The sequence below is a fragment of the Pseudorasbora parva genome, chromosome 21, assembly GCF_024679245.1.
Source record: "Pseudorasbora parva isolate DD20220531a chromosome 21, ASM2467924v1, whole genome shotgun sequence".
In the NCBI taxonomy this organism is placed as follows: Eukaryota; Metazoa; Chordata; class Actinopteri; order Cypriniformes; family Gobionidae; genus Pseudorasbora; species Pseudorasbora parva.
The window spans coordinates 8,869,693-8,895,616 of NC_090192.1; the positions used below are offsets into that span (position 1 = coordinate 8,869,693).

The following is a 25,924-nucleotide window of genomic DNA, read 5'->3' on the forward strand; positions in this document are numbered from 1 at the left end:
ATATATATATATATATATTTATATATATATATATATATATATATATATATATATATATATATATATATATATATATATATATATATATATATATATATATATATACAGCAACAACTTTTAATAAAGCGACCAAAACTGCCTGCCAACTGACAGACAAACTGACAATGGCTTTCTTATTTAGGTTTAAATAGCCTAAAAGGTAATGTGGTGGATAAACATTAATAAACCGTTTTCTCATAACATGTTAAAGCCGCGATCGAAATACAGAACATCACACAAATATATAAAAGAACATTTTGATAAATAAACCTAAAAAAATTCCTGCCTAGAGAGGAAAAGAACACTTTGAGTGCGTTTACATGCACGTTCTTAAAGTAGCACTAGGTAACTTTTCAACCTTCATTATATATTTTTTAAGACTCTTGTGATGATAAATCGACTTACAATAGGTTGAATGACACGTCTGCCATAGCCTGATGGGGTCTGTATCATTTTTAATCGTACTTTTAAACTTCGGGTTTCGGGTAGTAACCCGAGAACAAAAAGAACTACAAAATTCAACTGCTTTACGGCATATACGTCACTTCCACCAACACCCACACTTCCTTACATTCGGACGTGCGAGCCCAACTTTGTTCGTCGGATAATATAGTCATGTCCGAAGCAGCAGAGACAAATAAGAAAGAAAAGGTTTTGTTGGAGGAAAGCAATAAGAGGAAACGAGAAATTGATGGGATTAAAGGCAGGACGAGGATCAACATTGGACCAGCGTTTGCTCGTCGGCGTGAGCTGAAGGAGGCGTGCCCGACCGATGCTGTCTTGCTTGTTATGGTGATTACCTACCACTCAAACATTGAACTGAAGTATCATATAGATTCTGTAAAACGGTAACCAATAGACTACTATAATGACGCTGGCTTGTAAACGTGAGCATCGTGATTATTTGGCGTTTGAAAAAAATAAAACCCATGAAATTATATTCATATGACATGCTGAAACATGCCACTGACTGTAACGTTACCTGGGATGAAGACATTTCACACTCGCCGCCACAAGAACTCTGAACTCCTCTTGCAGTGTTCAGGGGAACTGTTAGTGCTGCACCAACCCGCGGCGCCACTTTTATGAAGTTATTTGGCCCGCACCGCACCACTGTATATATTTTTACAACCTGCCCCGCGACCATTAAATAGACATACGGGGTCCGCGGGTTATGAGACGACCCGCGCATCACTAGTTCAGGGCTATCAGTGTTGTCATGTCAACAAATGCACGCGTGATGGCATCCCCTGTTGTAGGATGACAGATCTTACGACAGTAGTTGAGGACATTATTTTTTCCAAACTGTAGGGGGACCCCGAGAGCAAAAGTAGCCAAGTGCTGTTTTAAGCCGATTGTGTAGTAGTTTATGTGTGTGGTCATTCACAAAGGGGGTGAAGACGTACGCGAAGCTTAGCCCCGCACTTCAGGATCTCACACCACCACCTGACGGGCGCGTTATATACACGCAAGCTCAATTTTGAATTGACTGACAGATGAGCTGCACGAAAGCGCTCTGTGGTGCGGCAGGATTTTAAACAACTTCCTGAGTGGCCGCGGACAGGCGCTGAATGCTGCCGCCAGTGTGTGTACACTCATTGAACGCGTTCTAATTTTAAAGGCGCGGTGCGAAGCTCAGCACCCTTAAAGGGGTCGCACACCGATGCTCAGCTCAGCTCAGCGCCGCTACACGTCTTTAAAATATTGAGCACCCCCATATTGCCAAAATGGTATGATCCTTGTTTCATAACACCCACGAAGATTCAACCATGAGATCGGTGGTCGAATCAGGCTCCGCATATCGATGCATCGAATCTTCGACAATCTGCTTGTTAAGTCGTGACGTAAGGAACGCCGTTTCTGGGTCCAAGCCTCAACTCGTTTCACTTGAGAATGCCATTGACGCCATGCCATGAGCGCTATTTTTTCATATTAAACATCAAACATTTAAAAAAGTTAAACATTTTAAATAGCCTACTTACAGTCTACACAACATTATCTTTGGTCACAGCGTTACAGACATTAATATTTTAACGATTTATAAAAGATTAATCACTGTCTGGCCACCTGGAATTTTGGTATGGAGAAAAAGGTTATTATTATAACTTTTTTTGTAGTATTACACCACATTGTGTGTGTATATTAGCACCGTTTGTAGTTTTTCTTGTGGTGTAAGGTAGAGCGTTTGGACCCGGAAGCGCTACCGCGTGACGTCAGCCTTAACAACCGGATTCGGGGTCACCCCTAATATATATATTTTATATAATTATTTTAATATAACATCTTGTATGCATGTAATATTGAATCCACAGCAATAAGCTGTTCTATAACAATGAATGAAAAGGTTTATCACAATCAAACTTTTCTCAAAATAACTAATTTGTATAACTGCAGTTGTTTAACCCAAACAAGACTTTTGCACTTCTCATGATTTGTTATCTATGTAAATGACCCACATCCTGTAAATATTAAGCATCACTACTAGAAAGTTCTTAATGGTAAAGAAGACCAGCATTTGATGAAAGACAGAAAAAAAAATCATAACTGTAAGTCGGACAACAAAGAAGGGGCCATCTTGAAGTAAAAAACATCCCACAATATTCCATATATCTGTCCTGTACTTGGAGAAGAGAGAGTCATCCTGGCCTTCACAAAAATCCTCAGGTTTGGTGTTCACCACTGCCAATGTTCGCCAATGAAAAAAAAAAAATGAAAGTACAAAAGATCATTTTGTGACAACAATGACTAAAATTAAATCACAGTTTCTTGGTTATTATGTCATAATTAATATGCCATATTAAGAAACAAAAGATAATTATGGAAGAGTACAGACCTGAGAAATGCAAAGGAAATTGTAGCATGCTCCATGTCCAAACTCCAAGAATAATGCACACAAAGGCAAGACTGTTCTCCCTAGTACAAGGAACAGCATATAATGAGAAATTAATGACTAAGAAAATATTGTAATAGACCACATTGTCTCAGACCTATGGAAGCCTGTTTCCACCTGTAACCTGTAGCCATTTTTGGTTTTGGTTTGGTTTTGGTCACTGTGTCCTGTTTTGCCAGATACTAGTTAGTTTCCCTGGCTGTTTATTAGTTTCCACACACCTGTCTCTTTTAAACTTTTGTGATTACGGTCCGCAAAGGTTTTGCTATGTTTGTGCAGTGAGTGCTGGTGAACAACAGATCTGCGTTCACCATCTGCCAAGTTGAGGATATCACCTGTCTTGCTCAGGACCCAGAGCCCAGCCAGCCATAACCTCGATGCACAGACATGACCGCCAAAGCCCACTACAGACGGAGGGATAGGGCTTGCCATGATTACAGCGTCAGCAGTCAAGACTGAGCCAGGGATCATCCAAGAGCCCGACTGATCGTCTCACGAGGTATGGAGCTGGCAACATCTTGTGCTTTCGTGGGATTACTTTTGAAGTTTGAGGAAATGGAGGAAGTACCTGCCCAAACGCCCACCACTGAGGGTAAGCTGAAGCTGACCTCTGCATGCTAGTATGATTTGGAAGAGGATGTTTATATTAATCTACCATCCCTGCTGGTCCCGTCCAGCTCTAAGTCTCCTGTGCCACTGCTGTTTCTTCCCAGCTCAAAGACTCCTGTGTCTCCAGAGTTCCCACCCAGCCTCCTTATCCCGCCTCCCCTTCCAAATTCCGCCAGTTCCTTGGGCCCACCTCTGCTGGTTCCCTTCAGCTCCTTGGCTCCTCCTCTGACATGACTCTATTGTATGGCTTTGCCCCTTTATATTAGATCCCCTGGCTCCATGTCCAGCCTTCAATCCCAACATTACACCTTGGAGTCTTGGTTCTTCCCTCCCTTGGCTCCACCTAGGACCATTATCCTTACGGCTTCACCAGGCTCCCTTGTCCCTCCGGCTTCGCCTTTGGCAGACGTTGCTTATCTCTGTCCATCTTTCCCCTGGTTTCATCAGCCAAAACTCCACCATGGCTCCGCCCTCCCTCCACTTCTCTACGGGGCTGCGTTGTGGGTTCCTGCCTGGCTACTCCTGCTCTTGGTTCCTCCCACAGTCATTGCCTTCCTAGTCTCTCCCACTGGTATTTCCCCCAGATTCCTGCCCTTTCCCTACTTTGTGTCCTCCTACAGCCATAAGTCTTTTTGGGAAGATGCAACAAGTTTTTCACACCTGGATTTGGGGATCCTCTGCCATTCCTTTTTGCAGATCCTCTCCCGTTCTGTCAGGTTGGATGGTAAACGTTGGTGGACAGCCATTTTCAAATCTCTCCAGAGATGCTCAATTGAGTGTAAGTCAGGGCTCTGGCTAGGCCATTCAAGAATAGTAACAGAGTTTTTGTGAAGCCACTCCTTCGTTATACTCAGTTGGACTTTTATGGCACAAGGATGCTCCTTCCAGAAAGGGCACTTTAATTTGTAGCTGTTTTTGTTATAGTTTTCACAGTGTTCTGTTTTCTGTTTTGCCTGCCTGAATTCCTAATTAGTTTCCCTGGCTGTTAATTAGTTACAACACACTTGTCTCTATTCACCTTTATTATGCTCTCTATGTATTTAAACCCGGAGTTTCATTCTGTTCCTTTGCCCGGTATCATCAATGTTAATATGGTGGTGTTTACTTTATCTCCTGCAATCTCCTGAGAGTTCTGTTGTGGATTTATTAAAGATTGGATTTAATAAGTATTTATTATGTTCCTTGCTCCTTTCATTGTGCACTTATTACAGCCACCATTTGTGACATATCACAGATTTAAAATAAATAAAAAAGTTTATCTATTCAGACTTTATAACTTTCAATTGTGAGTTTATATGTCACAATTCTGAGGAAAAAGGACAGAACTGCAAAATATAAACTTACAATTATATAGATAATTGTGAGATATATCATATATATATATATATATATATATATATATATATATATATATATATATATATATATATATATATATATATATATATATATATATATAATATGATATATTTATAATATATCATATATAAATATGATATATTATATTTGAGATATATCTCACAATTTTTACTTTTTCTTGCAATGTTTTATGTACTTTATAACTCAAATTAAGACTTAATTCTGACTTTTTTTCCTGACAATTCTGAGTGTATGTCTCACAATTCTGAGAAAAAGGTCATAATTGTCAGATAAAGTTAAATGTTCAGTGTGTAAATTTGAGTGGCTTTTAGTTGTGACTATGGGGGCTGACACCAAACAAAGATGTCATCATCTAAAACAGCAGAGAGTAGCTAGCGCTCTGTAGAGAAGTTTGTCCATTTATGGCTTCTGTAGAAACATAACGGTTCATTATGTAAGGTCTTTATACATACCAGAAAACAAATTGTGAGATATAAAGTCTCAATTTTGAATTATAAAGTCTGAATTGCAAGATTTATATTCAGACTTTAGAACTTAAAATTGCAAGAAATAAATGAATGTGAGTTAGTATGTCTGAATTGTACGGAGCCCCGCACATGACATGCAGTAAAAACTATTTTACTATTTAGTTCCTTCGATTTATAAATAGTGCACGAGTTTTACTAATTCGCTCCCTCAATTTGCTAAATCGTGTGCACGTTTAAATAATTAATTCCCTCAATTTTCTAAATTGTGCACGATTTATAACTCGAGGGAACAAAGTAGTATAACGTGTGCACGATTTATAAATCGAGGGAACAAAATAGTAAATCGTGCACACTATTTATCTTTTTTTCTTGCATGTCAAGAATGCTCAGTAGAATTGCAAGATACAATGGGGCAAAGAAGTATTTAGTCAAAGAAGTATTTAGTCTTTTTAAGCAAAGAAGTATTTAGTCTTTTTAAGTGGGAGAACTTGTGCAAGTTCTCCCACTTAAAAAGATGAGAGAGGCCTGTAATTTTCATCATAGGTACACTTCAACTATGAGAGACAGAATGAAACCAAAAAATCCAGAAAATCACATTGCCTGTTTTTTAAAGAATTTATTTGCAAATTATGGTGGAAAATAAGTATTTGGTCAAAAACAAAAGTTAATCTCAATACTTTTGCTATATACCATTTTTTTTGGCAATGACAGAGGTCAAACGTTTTCTGTAAGTCGCCACAAGGTTTTTACACACTGTTGCTGGTAGTTTGGCCCGTTCTTCCATGCAGATCTCCTCTAGAGCAATGATGTTTTGCTGGGCAACACAAATTTTCATTTCCATCCAAAGATTTTCTATGGGTTTGAGATCTGGAGACTAGCTAGGCCACTCCAGGACCATGGAATCTTCTTATGAAGCCACTCCTTCATTAACGTTGGGATCATTGTCACGCTGAAAGACCCAGCCGAGTTTCATCTTCAATTTCCTTGCAGATGGAGGGAGGTTTATACTCAAAATCTCATGATACATGGCCCCATTCATTCTTTCCTTTCCACTGATCAGCACTCCCTGGTCCCTTTGCAGAAAAACAGCCCCAAAGGATGATGTTTTCACCCCCATGCTTCCCAGTAGGCCTGATGTAACTCAGCATTCTTTCTCCTCCAAATGCGACAAGTTAAGTTTTTACCAAAAAGCTCTATTTTGGTTTTATCTGACCATATGACAGTCTCCCAATCCTCTTCTGGATTATCCAAATGCTCTCTAGCAAACTTCAGACGGGCCCAGACATGTACGGTCTTAAGCAGTGGGACACGTCTGGCACTGCAGGATTTGAGTCCCTGGTGTTGTAGTGTGTTCCTGATGGTAGCCTTTGTTACTTAGGTCCCAGTTCTCTGCAGGTGATTCACTAGGTCCCCCCGTGTGGTTCTGAGAATTTTGCTCACTGTTCTTGAGATCATTTTGACCCCATGTGGTGAGATCTTGTGTGGAGCCCCAGATCAAGGGATATAATCAGTGGTTTGTATGTCCATTTTCTAATAATTGCTCTCACAGTTGATTTCTTCACACCAAGCTGCTTACTTATTGCAGATTCAGTCTTCCCAGCCTTGTTCAGGTCTACAATTTTGTTTCTGGTGGTCTTGGCCATAGTCGAGTTTGGAGTCTGACTGTTTGAGGTTGTGGACAGGTGTCTTTTATACTAATAACGAGTTCAAACAGGTGTCATTAATACAGGTAACGAGTGGAGGACAGAGGAGCCTATTAAAGAAGAAGTTACAGGTCTGTGAGAGCCAGAAATCTTGCTTATTTGTAGGTGACCAAATACTTATTTTCCACCATAATTTGCAAATAAATTCTTTAAAAATCAGACTGATTTTCTGGATTTTTTTTTTGGTCTCATTCTGTCTCTCATAGTTAAAGTGTACCTGATGAAAATTACAGGCCTCTCTCATATTTTTAAGTGGGAGAACTTGCACAGTTGGTGGCTGACTAAATACATTTTTGCCCCACTGTATAAACTCGCAATTGCTAGAAATAAAAGTCAGAATTTTGAGATATAGACTTGGTTACAGTATATAGTATAAACAGTATAAAGTCTGAATTGTGATATATCCATATAGTGGATGAGTGCGATATCAACTCAAATGCGAAGGAAAAAGCCTGAATTTAGAGAACCTTTTTTTTTTTTTTATTCCATGGTGGAAACAAGCTTCCATATAGACCTAACTCAGAAAATATGTTGAGTTTTATTTTATTTTAATTTTCAATTTTCATCTGGAAGTAAACAGAAATATTTCATTGCAATTATCTAACAGAAAAACATTGAAATAAATGTGAAAATGTGAAGTATTTAGTCTTTAACAATACTTGCTTCACATCAGACAGCGTCTCACTGATGAACTCAAGGATATCAGCAGCTGTGCCCACAAAGATGAGCAACAACTGGGACATTTCATCTCTGGTGACCCCTCCAGCAATTGGTAGAAGCCACTTCCCCACTATTAGCAGGATCAGAAGGGTTTGGTGAAGGGCCAGGATCCAGTTATTGGCACAAACCGATGACAATAATTTCAGATGGTCCTAAAATACCACCACAAAGTTACTATTCAGCTAAGAGGTATTGCCTTCTGGAAGAAATTAGGTCAGACTTACATAAAGCATATCTTGTAAATCTCATAGTGAAGGTGTGGCGACTTCTGAACAAATAACAGTAGTGGACTTCCATGGAAAAAGTCTGTAATGTGGAAAACCATGACGGTACAAAAGACAGAGTCAGTACCTGTATTTCCGCAGTTGCATTAGTTGCGTTGGTTCTCCATTCATTAAGAAAGACGTTGATGTTCTCAGATGAATCCAGTTTATTGCACTGAAATAAGCAATATTTTAGGCATAACATTTTTTTTGTTAAATATAATGCATTTGACATTGTATTAAACACTAGCATTGAAATGCACAGGGGTTTTATTTTCTAAAGTTTTTTACAGGCAGCATGAAATGTGTTTACAAAGCAGTCAAAGCTAAAATGCATTTATAATATAATTATATGTGCTTTTCCTTGAGTATTACCTTAGTATCATCTGATCTGTTTTGCTGGTGGTGCAATTCAAGGATCCATATGCTTGGTATAATACTGATAAGGAAAAACAATATTGCTGGAGAAAACCTAAAGATCAGAGATTGAGTCACTCAGCTTTATTGTCAAAATTCACTTATGTAGCCTAGATTATATTTCAGGATGTTGACCCCTCGAAATTCTTATGCATGCAAAATGAAATGTTGATGTGTGTACTTACCATTTGTAATCCTTCCCTTTTCTTCTTCTCATAGTTAAAATCATTTCAGCCACGAGAGGCAGATAGAGGATAGTTAGAAACCAATATAAACTATTATTTTTCACCCATGTCACTCTCCATACACCGATGAGAGACACTAAAATAAATAATGCTCTGGTGACTACAGCGCAGGTAAATTTGACAAGCATGATTTCTTTCAAAATGCAGTTTGAGGCTGTTTAAAAATGCGAGGAAAGTTGTGGCTTCCACTCTGAGCTCCTGTTGAGTCTGATCGAAAGAAGCTGAATTTACTTTTTTTTTTTCCCCACGTTTCACATAATTTGGGCGGGACTTCAGTTCTGAATGTTTTTAACCATGTTTTTAAGTATTACTTTTAATCTTCTGTCATAAAGATAAATGCAAAGGCAGTATGTTTTTTTACTGCATATGTCAACCACTATATATATATTATCATATGTAAATTATAATGTATTTCATATAGTTTATATATTAATTTAAATGTATAGGGGTAGACAGTAAAAGAAAGGGTTCACTCAGGTTTCATTACACCGAGGCGCGCATGAACTCACATGCCCCGCCCACTGCTGTTTCCTGAGCAACAGTCAACATGTCTGGAAGAGAGAGCTGCAGATCCGCTGAAAACTCAGAGAAAATAACGAGAGGAGAAGAAGCAGATAAAGATGATACTGGGATCAGTGTACGTAAACTAGACTAAGTTACATGCTTATGGATTTAGTGAGTCTAATTACTCGCTGATGTTTAGATGATTGATAGGCCTATGATAAATTGAGGTAAAGTTCACGACTTTACGTTATGATCTGTAACGTTAAAGAACATTTATGAAAATTATGCTTAGAAAGAAAACATATGTTAGGCTTATTACATTGAAACATTGATATATTAATAACATCCACGTACATTTTACATTATAGCCTATACTAATTATTAAAAAGGAACCCAACTTTAAAATATTAGCAAGTGTAACTTATTCGGTGAGCAACAACAATTGCGCTATCGTGAAAGTCAGTGTCAAAAATAAATATTTTCCCCTTATAGTAATATTTCATGATGGTATGTTTCTTATCCTAGTCTCAACATATGATTCACATCAAATCAAATATTAAATACAGAAGTAGCTGTAAATAATGGACAAGATACTGCCATTAAAACCAGAGGCGTAGGCCTAGTGAAGTATTTGTACTCTGCTTAAGTACTTTTTTCCAAGTGTCTGTACTTGTATTAGTGTTCGTCTTTAAAAAAAAAACTTTACTTCACAACATTCCAAAGCATAATATTGTGCTTTTCACCGCACTACATTATATTGAATGTCGTTTATGTAATGTAATGTAGTTCTTTCTTTTACTCAAGTAACTTTAGAAACTACTACATTTTTAATGTAATTAGGTTTAAAAAAATTATTTATGAAATGTAGTGGAGTGAAAAGTCAACATTATGCTTTGAAATGTAGTGAAGTAAAAGTTTTCCAAAGAAAAACACTGATAAAGTACAGATACTTGAAAAATTTACTTGATTAGAAAGTAAAAGTACTTCACTACTGTCCAGCTCTGCCAGAATATACATTTGAAACTTGAATGTGAAATTATACAGCCCTCAACAACAGACATACAGTAGATTTAGATGTAAATAATCTCAGTCGTAAATTGTTGGGAACAACATCTGATTTTCGGTTCTGAGACAGTGTCTGCAAAAGTAGGCCACTACATTCATAACTGCTATACTGTAAATTAAAATCATGAAAATAAAATATCATGGAAAATTTACTTTTGGATAACCATACTTCCCACACATCTTAGAAAAACTCGAAACTGCGGTTTCTTGGGTTTTTTGCTTAGCACTGGCAAAACAAATGTACTGTTAGTTCAAAAGTCCGATGGCCAGGAATGCTGAGTCTTGACGTAAGAGTAGTGTTTTGAATGATGTTTACTCTTGTGTTGCCACTTGCAACAGTAATGTAATTAACTGCTCAAATGTATGCCGCGAATGTTAACAAACATCTACCTAATTCAGTTATTTGCTAACTAATAATTTTGATGCCATATAAGGTCAAGAAGAATTTAATTTTGCAGTTTAGCCAGCTTTATTATTATAACAAGAGTTTTCACAACAGTGCAGAACTCCCTGAACTTGTGCTGCAGTGTTGTCTGGCTATCACCAGACAGAGCTCAATTTAAAATTGAACATTGGTCTTGGTCTGGGGAGTCTGCTCTGTATTTTATGCTGCGTGAGGGCGTGATCAACTGGCATTATTTAAATAAATGTACGCAATTGGATAGTCCTTCAACCAATCAGACCAAAAGAGGCGTGATCAATGGGCAAAGGCCCATCGTTTCTCTAGCCGTCATCATGATAAACCCGCCGATATCGTGCCAGTCTGTGATTGGTTCCCGCAAAAGTGTAACAGAAGCAGTAGAAATTAATGTACAGGTTTCCAGACTGAGTTGCCAGGTAAAATCAAATCGCCAACAGATCAGGCTAGGTTTACCCAATCTAGCTGCAGTGATTATAAAGGGGACACTCTTTTTTGCTATCTGTATAACCCTTATGTAATTTTTAATGCTGCTTTGTTTACACACTAAAGTTTTGGCAATGACTAACTTATTTAAATGCGGGATTGAATCCAAAATTATATAGATCGACATGGTGGTAACCAGCATTGGACGGGACAAATAGTTGTGTGCATTGTGTAAATGCAGACTAATAGACTTGCCATATCTTCTATTATGTGTTATCGGTTTCTTTGTTGTTCATTGACTTTGTCATGGACTAATATACTTATATTTTAATAATAAACTTCTAATAAACAAAACATTAAAATAATTCCAATATTTTTTGCTATGATGTTGACACTGGTAACGAGAACCATTTGTCATAATGTTCATTATAAAAACTGATTTCATAGTTAAGTCATAGCAATAAAGCTGGTTTCCACCACTGAATAAAAAATAAAAAAAAGGTAATTGCAACTTTTTAATCTTGCAATTCTGTCTTTTTTTCTCGCAATTGCAAGTTTAGATGACGCAATTCAGATTTTATAACTAAAAAATTGCGTGTTATAACAAGCATTTATAGTCATAATGTATGATTTAGAGCTCGCATTAAAACTGACTTTATAGTTGAGCCTTGGCAATGAACTGTATGTCTTTAAAAGATTAGGGCCCTATCAAATACACAGCACAATGCAAACTCAGACAAGTGTTTTTTGCTAGTTTCAGTCTGACGTAGTTATCACGTCCAGTGCCACATTTTTTAATTAGCAAATGCACTCGTGCCCATCTGTTTGCCCATTGGTGTACTCTAGTCTGAAAACCAGGTGTATTCAGGCGCGTTTGCGCGTTGCTATTTTGAGGCAACTGAAAAAGTATTTTTTGTGTTATTTAAAGAGCAGGTTAGTAATATGCGCCTATGGGCAGGTGCACAACGAGGGCTTGCTTATTACACTAACAGGGACACGCAGCAGCACACAAACATTTTTAAAAATAAAAAATGTCCTCTCTGGAGAAGTGTTCAATCTTTCTGCTCTCAAATTCCACCATGTAGTAGTAAATCCGCCATGATACAAGTGCAACTGTCTTTTAAAGGGAATGGGAGATGAGACTGTGATTGGTTTATTGCATGTTACTAGGCCTGTCGCGATAGTCAATAAATCAATTAATCGCACGATAAAAAATATGAGCACGATAATTTTTCCGGCTGCGATAATTTCCATTTGCATGCTTGTTTGTCTCTCTCGTTGACTGCGCGCGCGCCTCGTTTGGGGAGATGTTTAAACTCGAAGCACAGACCGAGTGCCGTTGTTATGAGGCGTCATGCTCAGCCAGCTTCTCTTGGAGCTCGTGTTTCTTCGGTTGTGGAGCCGCACGCAAAGTTACAAAATTTTACGTGCACATCGCCAAGCGAAATGGGGTCTCCTGCACTCCGCGTTGACGTTATTTTTGCCGCGCGCACCCCCGCGCTCGTGCGGATGCGCAGAGTATAAACAAAGCTTAAAGCTACACTGAAGTTGGCAGTTTGATAATGCAAGTTAATTCTTCAGTTCAATCTTTGTTTGATAATGCAAGTTAATTCTTCAGTTCAATCTTTGTATGCTAAAAAGGCACATAAGGTCCTGTAGAGATAGCAATACACATTCTCCTTTTTTTTGCCAAATAAATGAAAAGCATGTCATCAACGTCTTCTCTCTTTCTGAAATCTCACGTAGAGATGGTCAAGTTAAATTGTTTGAGCATGATTACAAGATATAACTTGTTTTAATGCTGTATCCTAAACTGCTGATAATTAAGTTGTATATCATATGCTGAAGTACATTTCTGGAGTGTTAACGATTAAAACAAAAAAAACAAAAACAAGAACCGTACAGAACCGAACCTTGAACCGTGCCAGCCCTAATATGCACCTGTTTAATTTATTGTTTTTGGTCTTTTGTTCATTTATTGTAATGATTTATTGATTAATTATATCTTGATTAATTTTTTATTTATTGATATTTTAAATGTTTTCCGTTTTTAGTGTTAAATAGTCTTTAGAAATAAAAGTTTATTGATCTTTAAAAAAAATTACTTGCATTATTATGCCATTATCATTATTTTAGATGAAAATGGTCTCAGAACGACAATATTAGCGTTTATTGCAATAATTTCTTGGCCAGTTTATTGTCCAGCAAAATTTGTTATCGTGACAGGCCTACACGTTACGCCCAAAATGTAAACATGACTCATAAAGAGACTAGGGACAACCCTTTTGGACCATTCGTCTGGTGCACTGACAGTTTTTTTTCTGTCATTAACCGAGCAAAAGTAGATTTTCTGACCATGGTGAAATTTATTAGAAGGTTAAGCGGTTTCTTTAGTAACACTTTCTAATACGGGTGCACTAATATGCATTAATACTTGTTGGGGCACATGACTATTAACTAATTGATTAAGTAATATGTAATATGGTAGTGTTTTTTTTTAAATTAAGTTAACAGTCATGTGCCCCAGCAAGAAAAGTCTTAACATAATCATACCTTTATAAATCATTAGCTAATGATTAATTAAAGCAGACTGGAAGTTGAAATGCATGGTTTTGACCCGTTGTGGTAATTAACACATTAATTTACATTATTAGTTAATATATGTTATTATGGAATTAATACATGATGACACATTTAACTAATAACAATTGAAGGATTACTTAATCTATTAATCATGTACACTCTTCATTAGTTGCTGATGCAGTAATCATTTAGTTCACCAGTAATACATTAACTCATGATTATCTGTGCATTAATTAGGCATGAATTTATGCATATTAGTGCACCCGTATTATAAAGTGTTACTGTTTCTTTTTATTTGTGATTAAGTGTATTTTATCTGTATTTCTCTTTTTATCTCATATTCTAGGGCATGAAGATATCTTTTCCTCAGTGGGACCCTCTAAAGCATGACAAAATAAATATCCTCCTCAACCTGCCTGTGGACCAAGTTCAGTTGTAAGTGTACTGTAATTATTACAAAAATTAAGCATATGTAAGTGTGTCACAGCTCTTTTGAGCGACAACAGTATCATTGTGGCAAGCAGCGGGGCGAGGGACTGCGAGAGCGGCCGGTGACGAGTGATAATGAGTGCCAGCTGCGCGACACACCGGTCTCGTCTCGCGGCCGAGTGACGGGAGCATAAAAGGAGGAGCGAAGGCAGCGGAAGACGAGAGAGGACCAGGCCTGGAATTTATGTTATGTTTTGTTTACGTTTTGTTGTGTGTGTGCGGGCAGTCGTCCATGAGGGGCTGCCTGCGTTTTATTATGTGTGTGTGTGTGTGTGGGCAGTCGTCCATGAGGGGCTGCCCGCGGTTTACTTTTGTTTGTTTATTTATTTTGAAATGAAAAAGTTTGTTGAATGTTCGCCGGTTCTCGCCTCCTTCCTTCCCATCTATGAACCTCGTTACAATCATCATTTGTCAGTTACTGTAGTACTGTATCTCCTTATATTCACACCATATATATATATATTTTAGGGGTGTCCCCGAATAGTCAAAGATTCGATGCATCGATATGCGGAGCCTGATTCGACCACCGATCTCATGGTCGAATCTTCGCAGGTGTTATGAAACGAGGATCATACCATTTTGGCAATATGGGGGTGCTCAATATTTTAAAGACGTGTCGCGGCGCTGAGCTGAGCTGAGCATCGGTGTGCGACCCCTTTAAGGGCGCTGAGCTTCGCACCGCGTCTTTAAAATTAGAACACGTTCAATGAGTGTACACACCGTGGATGCACGTGAAAAACAGTGTATCATATGCACGCCAAAATGAGTTTTGGCGTATACTTTCCACGACATTGCACACTCGTACTATTTATACGCATTAATGTGTGATCGTGTTGCCACCACTGAGCGCTTTTGTGCAGCTAATCTATCAGTCAATTCAAAATTGAGCTCGCGTGTATATAATGTGCGCTTCAGGTGTCGGTGTGAGTGAGATCCTGAGGCGCGCGGGGCTGAGCTTCGCGTACGTCTTCACCCGCTTTAGGCACAATCGGCTTCAGAACGTGCATGTATACGCACTCAAATTGTTCTTTTCCTCTTTAGGCAGGTATTTTTTTAGGTTTATTTATCAAAATGTTCTTATATATATTTGTGTGATGTTCTGTATTTCGATCGCAGCTTTAACATGTTATGAGAAAACGGTTTATTAATGTTTATCCACCACATTACCTTTTAGGCTATTTAAACCTAAATAAGAAAGCCATTGTCAGTTCGTCTGTCAGTTGGCAGGCAGTTTTGGTCACTTTATTAAAAGTTGTTGCAGTGTGTAAAGGAAAATAAAAATAGTTTTACCCTTCTGCTGACAGTGTCGTGCCCCTCCCAACCCATTCACACACACAGATGATTCGACTATCAGTTGACCATAGAGAGATTCGGCAATTCTGATTTGATTGTCTAAATCCTTAGTCGAGGACAGCCCTAATATATATATATATTACATATTATATATATATATTACATAACTTTTATAAATGATGACTTTTATGATGTATTGTATTGTCTTGTGTTTAGACAGTTTGAGGATATACTTAATTTCAAAAAGCACCAAACATGTTTGAAAGAAGCTGCACTGTTGGAATATTTTGTCAATGGATTTTGGTGGGCCAAAGAGATGAACTTCACTCCTCAGCAAATCTCATTTATCATGGCACTTGTGCAGCAGCTACTTGACAGCATAAAAAGTAAGTGGCGTTCTCTGAAATGATGCTTTGTGTAGTTTGAGAACATGCTGTGAATTCACAAAGCATAGTGCAGATCTTTTACCTCACATTTACATAATTATTTTAGAGAGTGTGTGCAAATAAACACAATGCCTGTTGCATTTTTTTTCCAGACAAACAGGCATCATTTGCTGACAATTTCAAGGCATTTACCCAAACAGTGCTTGCTACTAGAAAGTCCCCATCAACAGAAGCTGAAGCCAGTTTTTTGTTCAACACTGATCAAATACAAGCCATCACAGATTACTTCAAGACCAGGTTTGTCTCACAATGTCACATCCATCCTTTAATTACACTCCTCCTAAATACAACATGATTATGTTTAAGTGCACGTTTAATTGTTGAATATGGATTAGGTCATTCTCAATCCATCGCACATTATTAATTCATGCAAGATGCTGCTTTGACATTAGACAGCCGGCAACAAGCAAACTAGATTCCTTTTATGGCCTTCATAATTAATGTTATGCATAATTCATGCAGCAACGGATTGTGAAGCATGCAGACTACAGTGGTGAATAACGAGCTGCAAGGATATCATCTGTCTTTTAGAAAGCAAAAAGTCGAATGGAAGACACACTGAATCACAGTGCTGAAAAATGACATGCAGTATGTGTATTATAGCTGAGCACGATTGATTTCTCTGCTTACCTGTTCTTTTAAAATATAAATGTTTTTCTGTTTTGAAAAGAGTTATTATTCATAGTACATCATCTGAATTGTAATACAGTATTGCAATTTGAGACGTAATTATAGCAATACGAGTTGGGATTATTGTCAAACACCTAAGAATTGACCATAATTGCACCATTACAAACTGCTGGCACATCAAGAGTTTCAATGTGTCAGTATGCATATGTCTTCTCATGCATGCTTCTCTCTGTGTATACCTCAAACAGTTTTTTCCAGCACTACCGACTATATGAATTACTGTTCAGTCATAGAAGAGAGGAGCAACTCCTGAAAATAGAGGTAAGTTAACATGTAAAATAATTTAAAAGTTCATTATTTACTCACTCTCATGTCATTCCTATTCTAAAAGCGTCAACATGTGTTACATCAAGTTTTATGTCAGCCATGTCATTGGCCATATGTCAGATATGATAGCTACGGCAGAAGGGAACGTTCAGTGGGATTTTCATTAAATAGTGAATGCCAGCTATTCCTCTGTTGTATGTTGCTTTGGATAAAAGCATATGCTAAATGCATAAATGTAAACTAATATTTAATATGTTCCTCGCACAAGGCTTGGAATGTATTGCACAAGTTGTATGGACTACTTTTATGATATTTTTATGATACAGAGTACTGTTCATGTCCATGCATGTCTCCTCCATCCCATTATCCTCGATTGCGGACTGAATTTCCTGATAACATAAGAATTTTCACAAGACAGCATTCATACACTAAAACAGCAAACCCACTAATCTGGAGAGAAGATCTCAAAGAAAGAGCATATAGGACACCGAAACGTTTCTGCAAACTTGCCCAAACTTCTCTCCTTGCCCATATGAGCCCCCCTCCCTACTTCCTCTCCTTTTCCCCTGATAGCTATAGAACAAGTGAATGGTGGTTCAGTGGTGTTTCAGTAAACTTTTCCTCTGTTGTAAGTTGCTTTGGATAAATGCATCTGCTAAATGCATACATGTAAACATAAACATACATTTCGCCTTTTCCTTGCACAAAGCTTGGAATATATTGCACAATTTGGATGGACTATTTTGTCACGGGCGTTTCCTTCGAGTAGGCAAGGGAGGCAGTGTCTTCTCAAAAAACCTGGATGAGATAATAATAGATATGTGACCCGTCACGGAAACCAGGGACACAAGTCGGCAGCACAACTTTCGAGCAAAATGAGATTGAAGCGTTTTTTTTCAAATTATGTGATTTTCGTTTTTTTTGCAGAGATCACGAAGAAGTCTCTCCGTTTTTGAGACAGCAGTATTGGTGTATTTAAAAGCGTACATTTTGAGGTTGAAATCAGCTTGTTTTCGTAGATTCTAGCACGCAGTAGGGGCGTGTCATTATCTGTGTGTATTTCCATATGGGATAAGCCGGCTTTTGTTTCTTTTGTTATTGTACCTGCCCTCCGAGGGAAGCGTGGCTACTTATTATGCAGCGCTCTGGCCGGCTCTAGCTGATATCAACATTCAATGAAGATGGACGCCGCAAAGATGATCGCAGACGAGCTGAAGCATGGCCGTTACACCGAAAATGTTTCGAAGTACTTCTTCGACAAGCCGGATGCTTATGAACAAGCGCTCTGAAGAAGATCCAAGCGACGATGAAAGCGGCATAATAAGACTGGATTATACCCTAATCTACAACTGAGTGAAGATGAAGAAGAGGAAGAATGTATCAGACAGGCGTCAGACGAGTTGGACCGTAAGAAATCAGAGGCTATAGCGATAGTAACATTTGACAGGGATAAAGGCAGAGAAATGGCTCAAATCTGTAACCTTGGCTATAGTGTAGTGGTAAGACGCATTTCATCAAGTTTTGATGCAACTCGATCAGAGGATCGAATCTGCCTTTTGCCACACTCTCTCTACTCCCTTTTCCCATCACATATCAGATCGGAAAGGCATTTATTTTCAAAAAGAATTGAGAAAATAAAGCATCTAACATGTGTTTATTAATAAGTGTTTCTCGGTTAGAGTGTGTGGCAAAAGGCGGATTCGAACCACTGATCGCATATGCGTCAAAACTTAATGACATGCGCCTTACCCCCTACACTACAGCCACGGTTAAGGACTGTAACCACATCTCTGTCTTTATCCCCTTCGAACAGACGCAGTGTTCCAGAAACACCAAAGTTTGTCGTTTTGTGTTCATTCTAAGAACACACACAGGTTATCTCATGTTTAGACCTTCCCATACCTACCTATTGTTCTTAACTGTCGTTTTAATTGTAATCGTTAGCATCGTATAACTTGCCAAAAAAAAAAACATTACTATAATGGGCTTTTAGATGGTAATTTTAGCATCTTTATTATTAGTAGTATGCGGTCCGATTTTTCCCATTGCGTCTGTCGTTACTAGCAATCATGCAGCTTTACAGGGGGTATGGCTTATCCAAATGAGATGTAAATGAGCCCAATTGTCACTCCCAGCAGGTGAGAACAGCTGAGAACTGCAAAACTTTAGAGGCTGTTTTCTTTCGTTTACACTTTTCTAAAGGCATACATTCAGATGGACACAACTTCTCAAAATATTATCAGATTTCCATGTGTTACACATCATTGGAAAGCTTGGAGACTACACTTTCAGAATCTGTGAATAACTCAAAATGCCCCCTTTCCGTGACTGGCCACATATTGCAAAAATAAAACATGGCAAATATTACGAAATGTGACATTAAAGGTGCAGTCTAAAATATTTATGAGGATCCCTGGACAGAAATACAATATAATGTACATAACTATTGTAACAAAGTTCGTATTGTGAGGAAGGAAGAGGACACGGGGGTCGGCTGGACGGTTGATGCTTGTTTTATTTATCTCTTTTACTGTCAAAATCACACTCAGTAGTGTATAGTTTCTCTCAACTCAAACAACAATAATCACTTCCGGGTCGGCACTTCCGGCTTCCGGTATCTCAGGGTCTGTGTCTCGGGCATCAACCGTCCGTCTCTCTCTCTCCTTGGTCTCCGGTTCCACTGGCGTTTTATCCCCTCTTTTATGGGCGTTTTATCGCCCATTACTGGAACAAGATACAGGTGTTATTAATCTGTGTCCAACCCACTCACTTACCGCTCGTCCCGCGGCTCTCTCTCCCGCTGCAGACCTCGCTGAACCACGCCCCCCTTGCCACAACTATGTTTTCAGTGGTGTATAAAGACCTTACATAATGAACAGTTATGTTTTTATTACCTTAGAATGAGCCATTTCTATCTACGTACACCGCGGGTCCTCTTACATTGAAGTCGCCATTTTGCGTCGCCATGTATCTACAGTTGCCCTAAACGGACAAACTGCTCTACAGAGCGCTAGCTACTCTGCTGTCTCAGATGACAACATTTTTGTCCTGTGTCGGCCAACGTAGCTTCTCTATGTGCTTCAAAAGGGAGGGGTGAGCAGTGGATTGCAATTCGCCAACTCACTGCTAGATCCTGCTAAAATGTACACAGTGCACTTTAAATGGATAGTTCACTGCCTTCTATATTGAACTTTTGAAAAAAGTTGGCGCGACGATGACGTCGGATGTAGAGTAGGCATGTAACGGGGCGCTACACTTTATTCGTAAGTTGAATAAAGAATACTGGATATTTTACTTTATAACATATTAAATAAAATATGGATATTTTTCATACAAAAACCCATCGATTCACTGCAGAAGGCCTTTATTAACCCACCAGGGCCTTCTGGATTACTTTTATAATGGATGGTAAAAACATTGAGTGGTAGACTTTGAAAAAAGGTAATTCCCATCCCTGGCGAGCGCTGTCTAAGGGTGACATCATGTATTTTGCGAAATGCGCAGTTAGGTAATGTTGTCGCCCTCCATATGTTGTAAAATAGAGAAGCAATATAAACGATACAAAATTGGCCTACGATAGAGATTTTAAGTCTACATTCGACTACAACTGTTTATTAAAGGTTTGTTGCCGATTAGAACTTGAAGTGCGATGAGGTCTTAAAATATTTTGAGAAGGTATTTAAAAAGTCTTAAAAAGGTATTGAAATTAACTTCAGGATCCCTGCATATACCCTGTCATGTGTTTGGAGTTGCTCATATCTCCTCAGCTGATGCGCTCAACACACATTTGTCTTCATTTATATATTGCGAGACTAAATTAAATTACCAGTGCTGATGCCGCTTTCTCTCGCATTGTGGTCGACATGAGCTGAAAACGAAAGTTAAATAGCGATACCCATTCATTGCGTTTTACTTGAATTTTGTGGATTTTTTTTGGGGCGTTTTTCAACAGAAAATAATTTTATTTGAAAATTCTACTGATAGTTCATTGGAAAGAAACATTTTAACACCATTCCTTAAATATTTAGATTAATTTGTCACAAAATAAAGTGCACTCTCAATGAGTTCAGAAACGATTGAATGAGTGACAAAAATTAAAACCTTTTCACAAAAATAAAATAATTATGTATGCATGTAATTGTGGTACTGTGAAGATAGGTAGAAAATAACCATCTGCTTTTAATCAAACACATCTGACATTAAAGTCTTGAAACAAACCAAACTGTGGGGTTGCAATAAGAACAGCAGCAAATGGGCCTTTAAGCTGGCGGCACTTTACTGTTTATTTAATTCATAACAATGAGTGCGTTTACATGCACATTCTTAAGCCGATTATGCTTAATAAGCTGACGATGAACATGGTCATGTAAACGCGGTAACCCATTTTATTTTATTGGAGTAAGGTCATAAACAGCATAATCATAAACCGGTTGGGACAGGTAGTTTTTACTTCTTACCCTGATTTTGCGCTGCATGTGAATGCATTAACCTGCTTTCTGTCTGCTTATTGAAGTGCGCATGTGTGATTAGTGTCAAAAACACAAACTTAGAGCAGATTTAAATGCATCCAGACAGAGCGAACTAGCGTTTTGAGTGAAATAAGGACATACTCACCTAAAGGATTATTAGGAACACCTGTTCAATTTCTCCTTAATGCAATTATCTAATCAACCAATCACATGGCAGTTGCTTCAATGCATTTAGAGGTGTGTTCCTGGTCAAGACAATCTCCTAAACTACAAACTGAATTTCAGAATGGGAAAGAAAGGTGATTTAAGAAATGTTGAGTGTGGCATGGTTGTTGGTGCCAGACGGGCCGGACTGAGTATTTCACAATTTGCTCAGTTACTGGGATTTTCACACACAACTGTTTCTAGGGTTTACAAAGAATGGTGTGAAAAAGGAAAAACATCCAGTGTTGGAAATGTGAAAATGCCTTGTTGATGCTAGAGGTCAGAGGAGAATGGGCTGACTGATTCAAGCTGATAGAAGAGCAACTTTGACTGAAATAACCACTCATTACAACCGAGGTATGCAGCAAAGCATTTGTGAAGCCACTACACGCACAATCTTGATGCGGATGGGCTACAACAGCAGAAGACTCCAACTGGTACACCTCATCTCCACTACAAATAGGAAAAAGAGGCTACAATTTGCACAAGCTCACCAAAATTGGAGAGTTGAAGACTGGAAAAATGCTTTTGCAGCCACTCTTCGTGCAAACTGGATAACCATCTTCAAGGACAACCCCACGTTCATTTTTCGAATACCCAAGCATTCCCATACTGCAGATTGTAACTTTTTTTTGGTCAAGGGATAGAGATTAGAATTTGTAGCCCCTGGCTCTGACATTTTCTCAGTACATATACTGTAGAGTGGAGTCTAAGCAGTGACGTGTAATGACGTTGCATATGCGCAATAGCACAAGTGAGATCTGTTTTCATTTTTTTCTCCAAAACCATGTATAAGCAAATGCTCACAGTATGATAATCGTACATGTCAATATCGCGATAAACCGTCATACCGGTAAACCGTTGCAACCCTAGTGCACACATTCAATTAATTCCTATGGAAGTTGAGCTTGACTCTCATGCGCGCTCACAAGCTCAACTTCCTTAGGGATGAACTGAAAACGCTCGCTCTGCTTCGTGCCAGTGTGCACGCACCATCCCTAATGCTAGCTAAGTAAGGCCGTGTGTCCACCAAAGTGTTTTTATTGAGCTAAGAAATGCTAGGCGCTCTACTGAAAACTCCTTGCTGTGAGTGCTTGAGAGCTTTAGCAGCGCAGCGTTTTTTTTTAAGTTGAGGCGTTTTGCTTGCTATGATACAGAATATCTGTGGAAGTGTTACTAATGTCTGTTTGCGTATTGTTTCTATACATACAAATGTGGATACAATGTAAATTTGCTCTGGCTATTGTTTTAAATGATTTTGTTTCCGATATTATGCTTGTTGTTGTCATCTGTTGACTTTGTACTAGCAGAATGTGGCGGTTGGTCGGAGTTGTATTTGTCCCGCTCCTCCTTCACTGTGATTGGACAACTGGGTAATAAGTGACAGTGATGAGCACTGCGTTTTACTCAAAGTTTAATATTCTTCAACTCTCGGCGACCAGTAAAAAAACGTTCTGTAAATAGCTTTGATACTTCAAATAAGTCAAAACTATCAATAGTTTTGATAGTTTTCACCTGTTCTTTGTTTTGTTGATTACCTTCCCTGTATATATATATATATATATATATATATATATATATATATATATATATATATATATATATATATATATATATATATATATATATATATATATATATATATATATAAGCAAAGACCTTCTATACCGGAAGACGGTGTACACAGATAGATTACTTAGATTACTTATAGATAGAAAGTACATCCAATATGGCAAATAAACCATCCTTCTAAATGAAAGAACCAATTGTTGATTAGTAAAGTCATCGTGTCACTGCAGCTGCTGTTAGAAGCTCCGGTTGCAATAGAAACAGGTGGTTGTCTGACAAAATTTCTGAGACAATTGTTGTCAGATTTCATTGATTTCAAATATGAAATTTTATTGTAAGCTTGGCAAAGAGTTTTGGAGAATTTGACGTTTTCCCATTCAAAGTTGGAGTTGCATGCCTGAGAGGCGTTTCAAAGATGGCCTCCGAGTGAAATGACTTGTCTTATAGGGACTTCAATTTAAGCCCTCAGTTCCTCTCAATTCATTGTTTGGTGTCGTCTGAGTTATAGTTGATGATTAATCTATAGTTGCTTGTTGATTTCTCTGTGTTCATTTATGTTTCTCATATCCTGTTCATCCTACATCTCGATCTTTTGTGTATAACAATATATTTTTTTAAGAGAATCAGAAGGCCATAAAAACAGAGGCTGACCTTTCATGTTTCTTCCATTTGATAATCAAATTGCAAATCAATTTGTTATCGGTCACACTGGATTACAGCTGCTCACAGTTTAGAAGCTAAAGCCTTGTTCCTAATGACAGCAATTAAACCACAGGAGCTTAGCGAGTCTCTGTGCTGTTGGTTGCTAATTGGCATTTCTACTGATCTAACTATCAGATGAATCACCATCCAAGTAGACACAGCATTATGTTGTCGCTCATCGTCTAAAAATCACAATTGCTTATTGAAAATAAAAGGCTTCATCCCGCTTAGTCATTACAAATTGCTGTCAGATTGTTAGGCCATCAAAAATCTTTGTTTCAACTCGACAGTGATGTGAGATCAACATACAGTTGTGCTTGAACAATTGTGATCCCCTTGCAGAATCTGTGAAAATGTGAATGATTTTAACAAAATAAGAGGGATCATACAACATGAATGTTATTTTAGACAGGATGAGGATGTCCATTTTTTTCTTATTTTGTTTAAATATAATAATTAAAAAAAAAAACATTTAGTACTGCCCTTCAGAAGCAACAGAAGATACTTACATGTTTCCCGGAAGACAAAATAATTCAAATTGACCTTGATAAGCTCTTACTGCATCGTGTTTCCTTCTGGAGCAGGTTAGAACCGTTTTAATAGTTGTCTTTGAGTCCTTCAGTAGTCCTCAGTGTGAAAAGATAGATATCAAAATCATACAGTAACTTGAAATGAATCAAAATGAACGAACAACCATCAAACAAACAACCAAACAAAAACAAAAAACAGCTGTGGATCATCCAGGTAACACAGTATTAGGAATCAAGGGTACATACTTAACAAGGTCATTATATAAATGTAGCTTTTTTTGTCTTGTGGACTACATGTAACCATCTTTTATGTAAAATATCTTATTCAGGAAAGTACTAAATAAAAATAACATGCATTTTGTATGATTCCTGTTATATTATTCAAATGATTCACATTTTCACAGATTCTGCAAGGGGTTCAAAAACTTTCCATCACAACTGTATTTGAGGGCTTTGTTTAGTCTCAAACACCAGTTCAGTCATGTTCAGAGCTTGGTAAATTGTTTTCACATTCCCCAGTATAAAATGTTTTACTTTAAACGTATTTCTTTTAGCTCTAGATTCACATTACATCATTTAAGACCGACCGCAGATGCAAAATAGCTATCTTAGCTTACTCTGGCACAACATTTGTGTTGTGTATGGTCCCTGTTAAATAAATAAATGAACCCCTATATAAAGTTTTAAATTCTCCCATCTCTGTATTGATATGTAAAGCAGCTCTTTAGAGTAACTTCCTCATCATTTCTTCAGAACACTGTTCATGTACATACATGTCTTCTCCATCCCGTTATCGCCCATTGTGGGAAACACTTACGGGCTGTTGAATTTCCTGACAACTGAACATAAAAAATTTCACAAGAGAGCATGCATACACTAAAATATTAAACCCACTAATCTGGAGAGAAGATCTCAAAGAAAGAGCACATAGGACACCGAAACATCTCTCCTTGTTCATAAATGAGCCCCCCTCTCCCTACTCTCTCTCCTTTTCCCCTTGCTCAAGTCACTGAGAGTTCCCTTAGACTTTCTATTTGAATGAATGGAGCAGGAGGCACAATATCTGAATTTTTGCCATGGCGACTGATTAAAATAATGTAAGTCTAAAAATGTTTTTTTTATTACATTAACCAGTTAAAATGCATATTTCCTTTCGTGCAGAGTTATCCTGAAGTCACCGTGGTGGCAGTGCCACCGGGGCCTTTGCCCATAGTCTATGCTTGCAGCTATATTTTTTATAATAAATCTGAGAGATTTGTTTCCATTGAAAATATCTTCACCCAAATCTCAGATGCTTCAAAATGTTCATAATCCACATTTAATTGTCTTCTGAAGAGACATGATCACATTATTTGATGAACAGATAATTTTTTTTACTCTTATATAAACATCGATCAGCTAACATACATAATCAAATATGGTAAACAGAAGTTCAGCCGTTCTAGCTTGACATGCAAGAAGGAACCTTGTGCATCAAGCAAGCATTTTTGAGCTCAATTTACTTTCACTGATCAACGTACATTAAATTATTGCATT

The 25,924-nt window shown here is 37.9% G+C and overlaps 2 protein-coding genes across 3 annotated transcripts in view; one reads left to right on the forward strand and one right to left on the reverse strand.

Annotated features, from left to right (window-relative positions):
* Nucleotides 1-114: 114 nt before the first annotated feature.
* Nucleotides 115-8,918, reverse strand: tmem26b (transmembrane protein 26b). 2 transcript variants are annotated; one of them, XM_067429822.1, is made up of 6 exons: nucleotides 8,674-8,918; nucleotides 8,447-8,543; nucleotides 8,160-8,246; nucleotides 7,752-7,960; nucleotides 2,873-2,952; nucleotides 115-2,718 (listed from the first exon to the last, which is right to left on the reverse strand). In XM_067429822.1, exons 1-6 carry the CDS (start codon nucleotides 8,859-8,861, stop codon nucleotides 2,465-2,467), a joined length of 915 nt encoding a protein of 304 aa, XP_067285923.1. In that variant the 5' UTR covers nucleotides 8,862-8,918; the 3' UTR covers nucleotides 115-2,464. The 2 variants fall into 2 exon arrangements, with proteins under 2 accessions (XP_067285923.1, XP_067285924.1); XM_067429823.1 differs by having other exon boundaries at nucleotides 2,565-2,718; nucleotides 7,748-7,960.
* Nucleotides 8,919-9,246: 328 nt separating this feature from the next.
* Nucleotides 9,247-25,924, forward strand: part of cabcoco1 (ciliary associated calcium binding coiled-coil 1) — a 35,952-nt gene continuing 19,274 nt past the window's right edge. Inside the window, exons 1-5 of the mRNA XM_067429710.1 lie at nucleotides 9,247-9,370; nucleotides 14,076-14,164; nucleotides 15,728-15,897; nucleotides 16,050-16,194; nucleotides 16,836-16,908. Coding sequence (XP_067285811.1) covers nucleotides 9,281-9,370; nucleotides 14,076-14,164; nucleotides 15,728-15,897; nucleotides 16,050-16,194; nucleotides 16,836-16,908 — 567 coding nt within the window. The 5' untranslated portion in view covers nucleotides 9,247-9,280. The remainder of the gene's footprint in view (nucleotides 9,371-14,075; nucleotides 14,165-15,727; nucleotides 15,898-16,049; nucleotides 16,195-16,835; nucleotides 16,909-25,924) is intronic.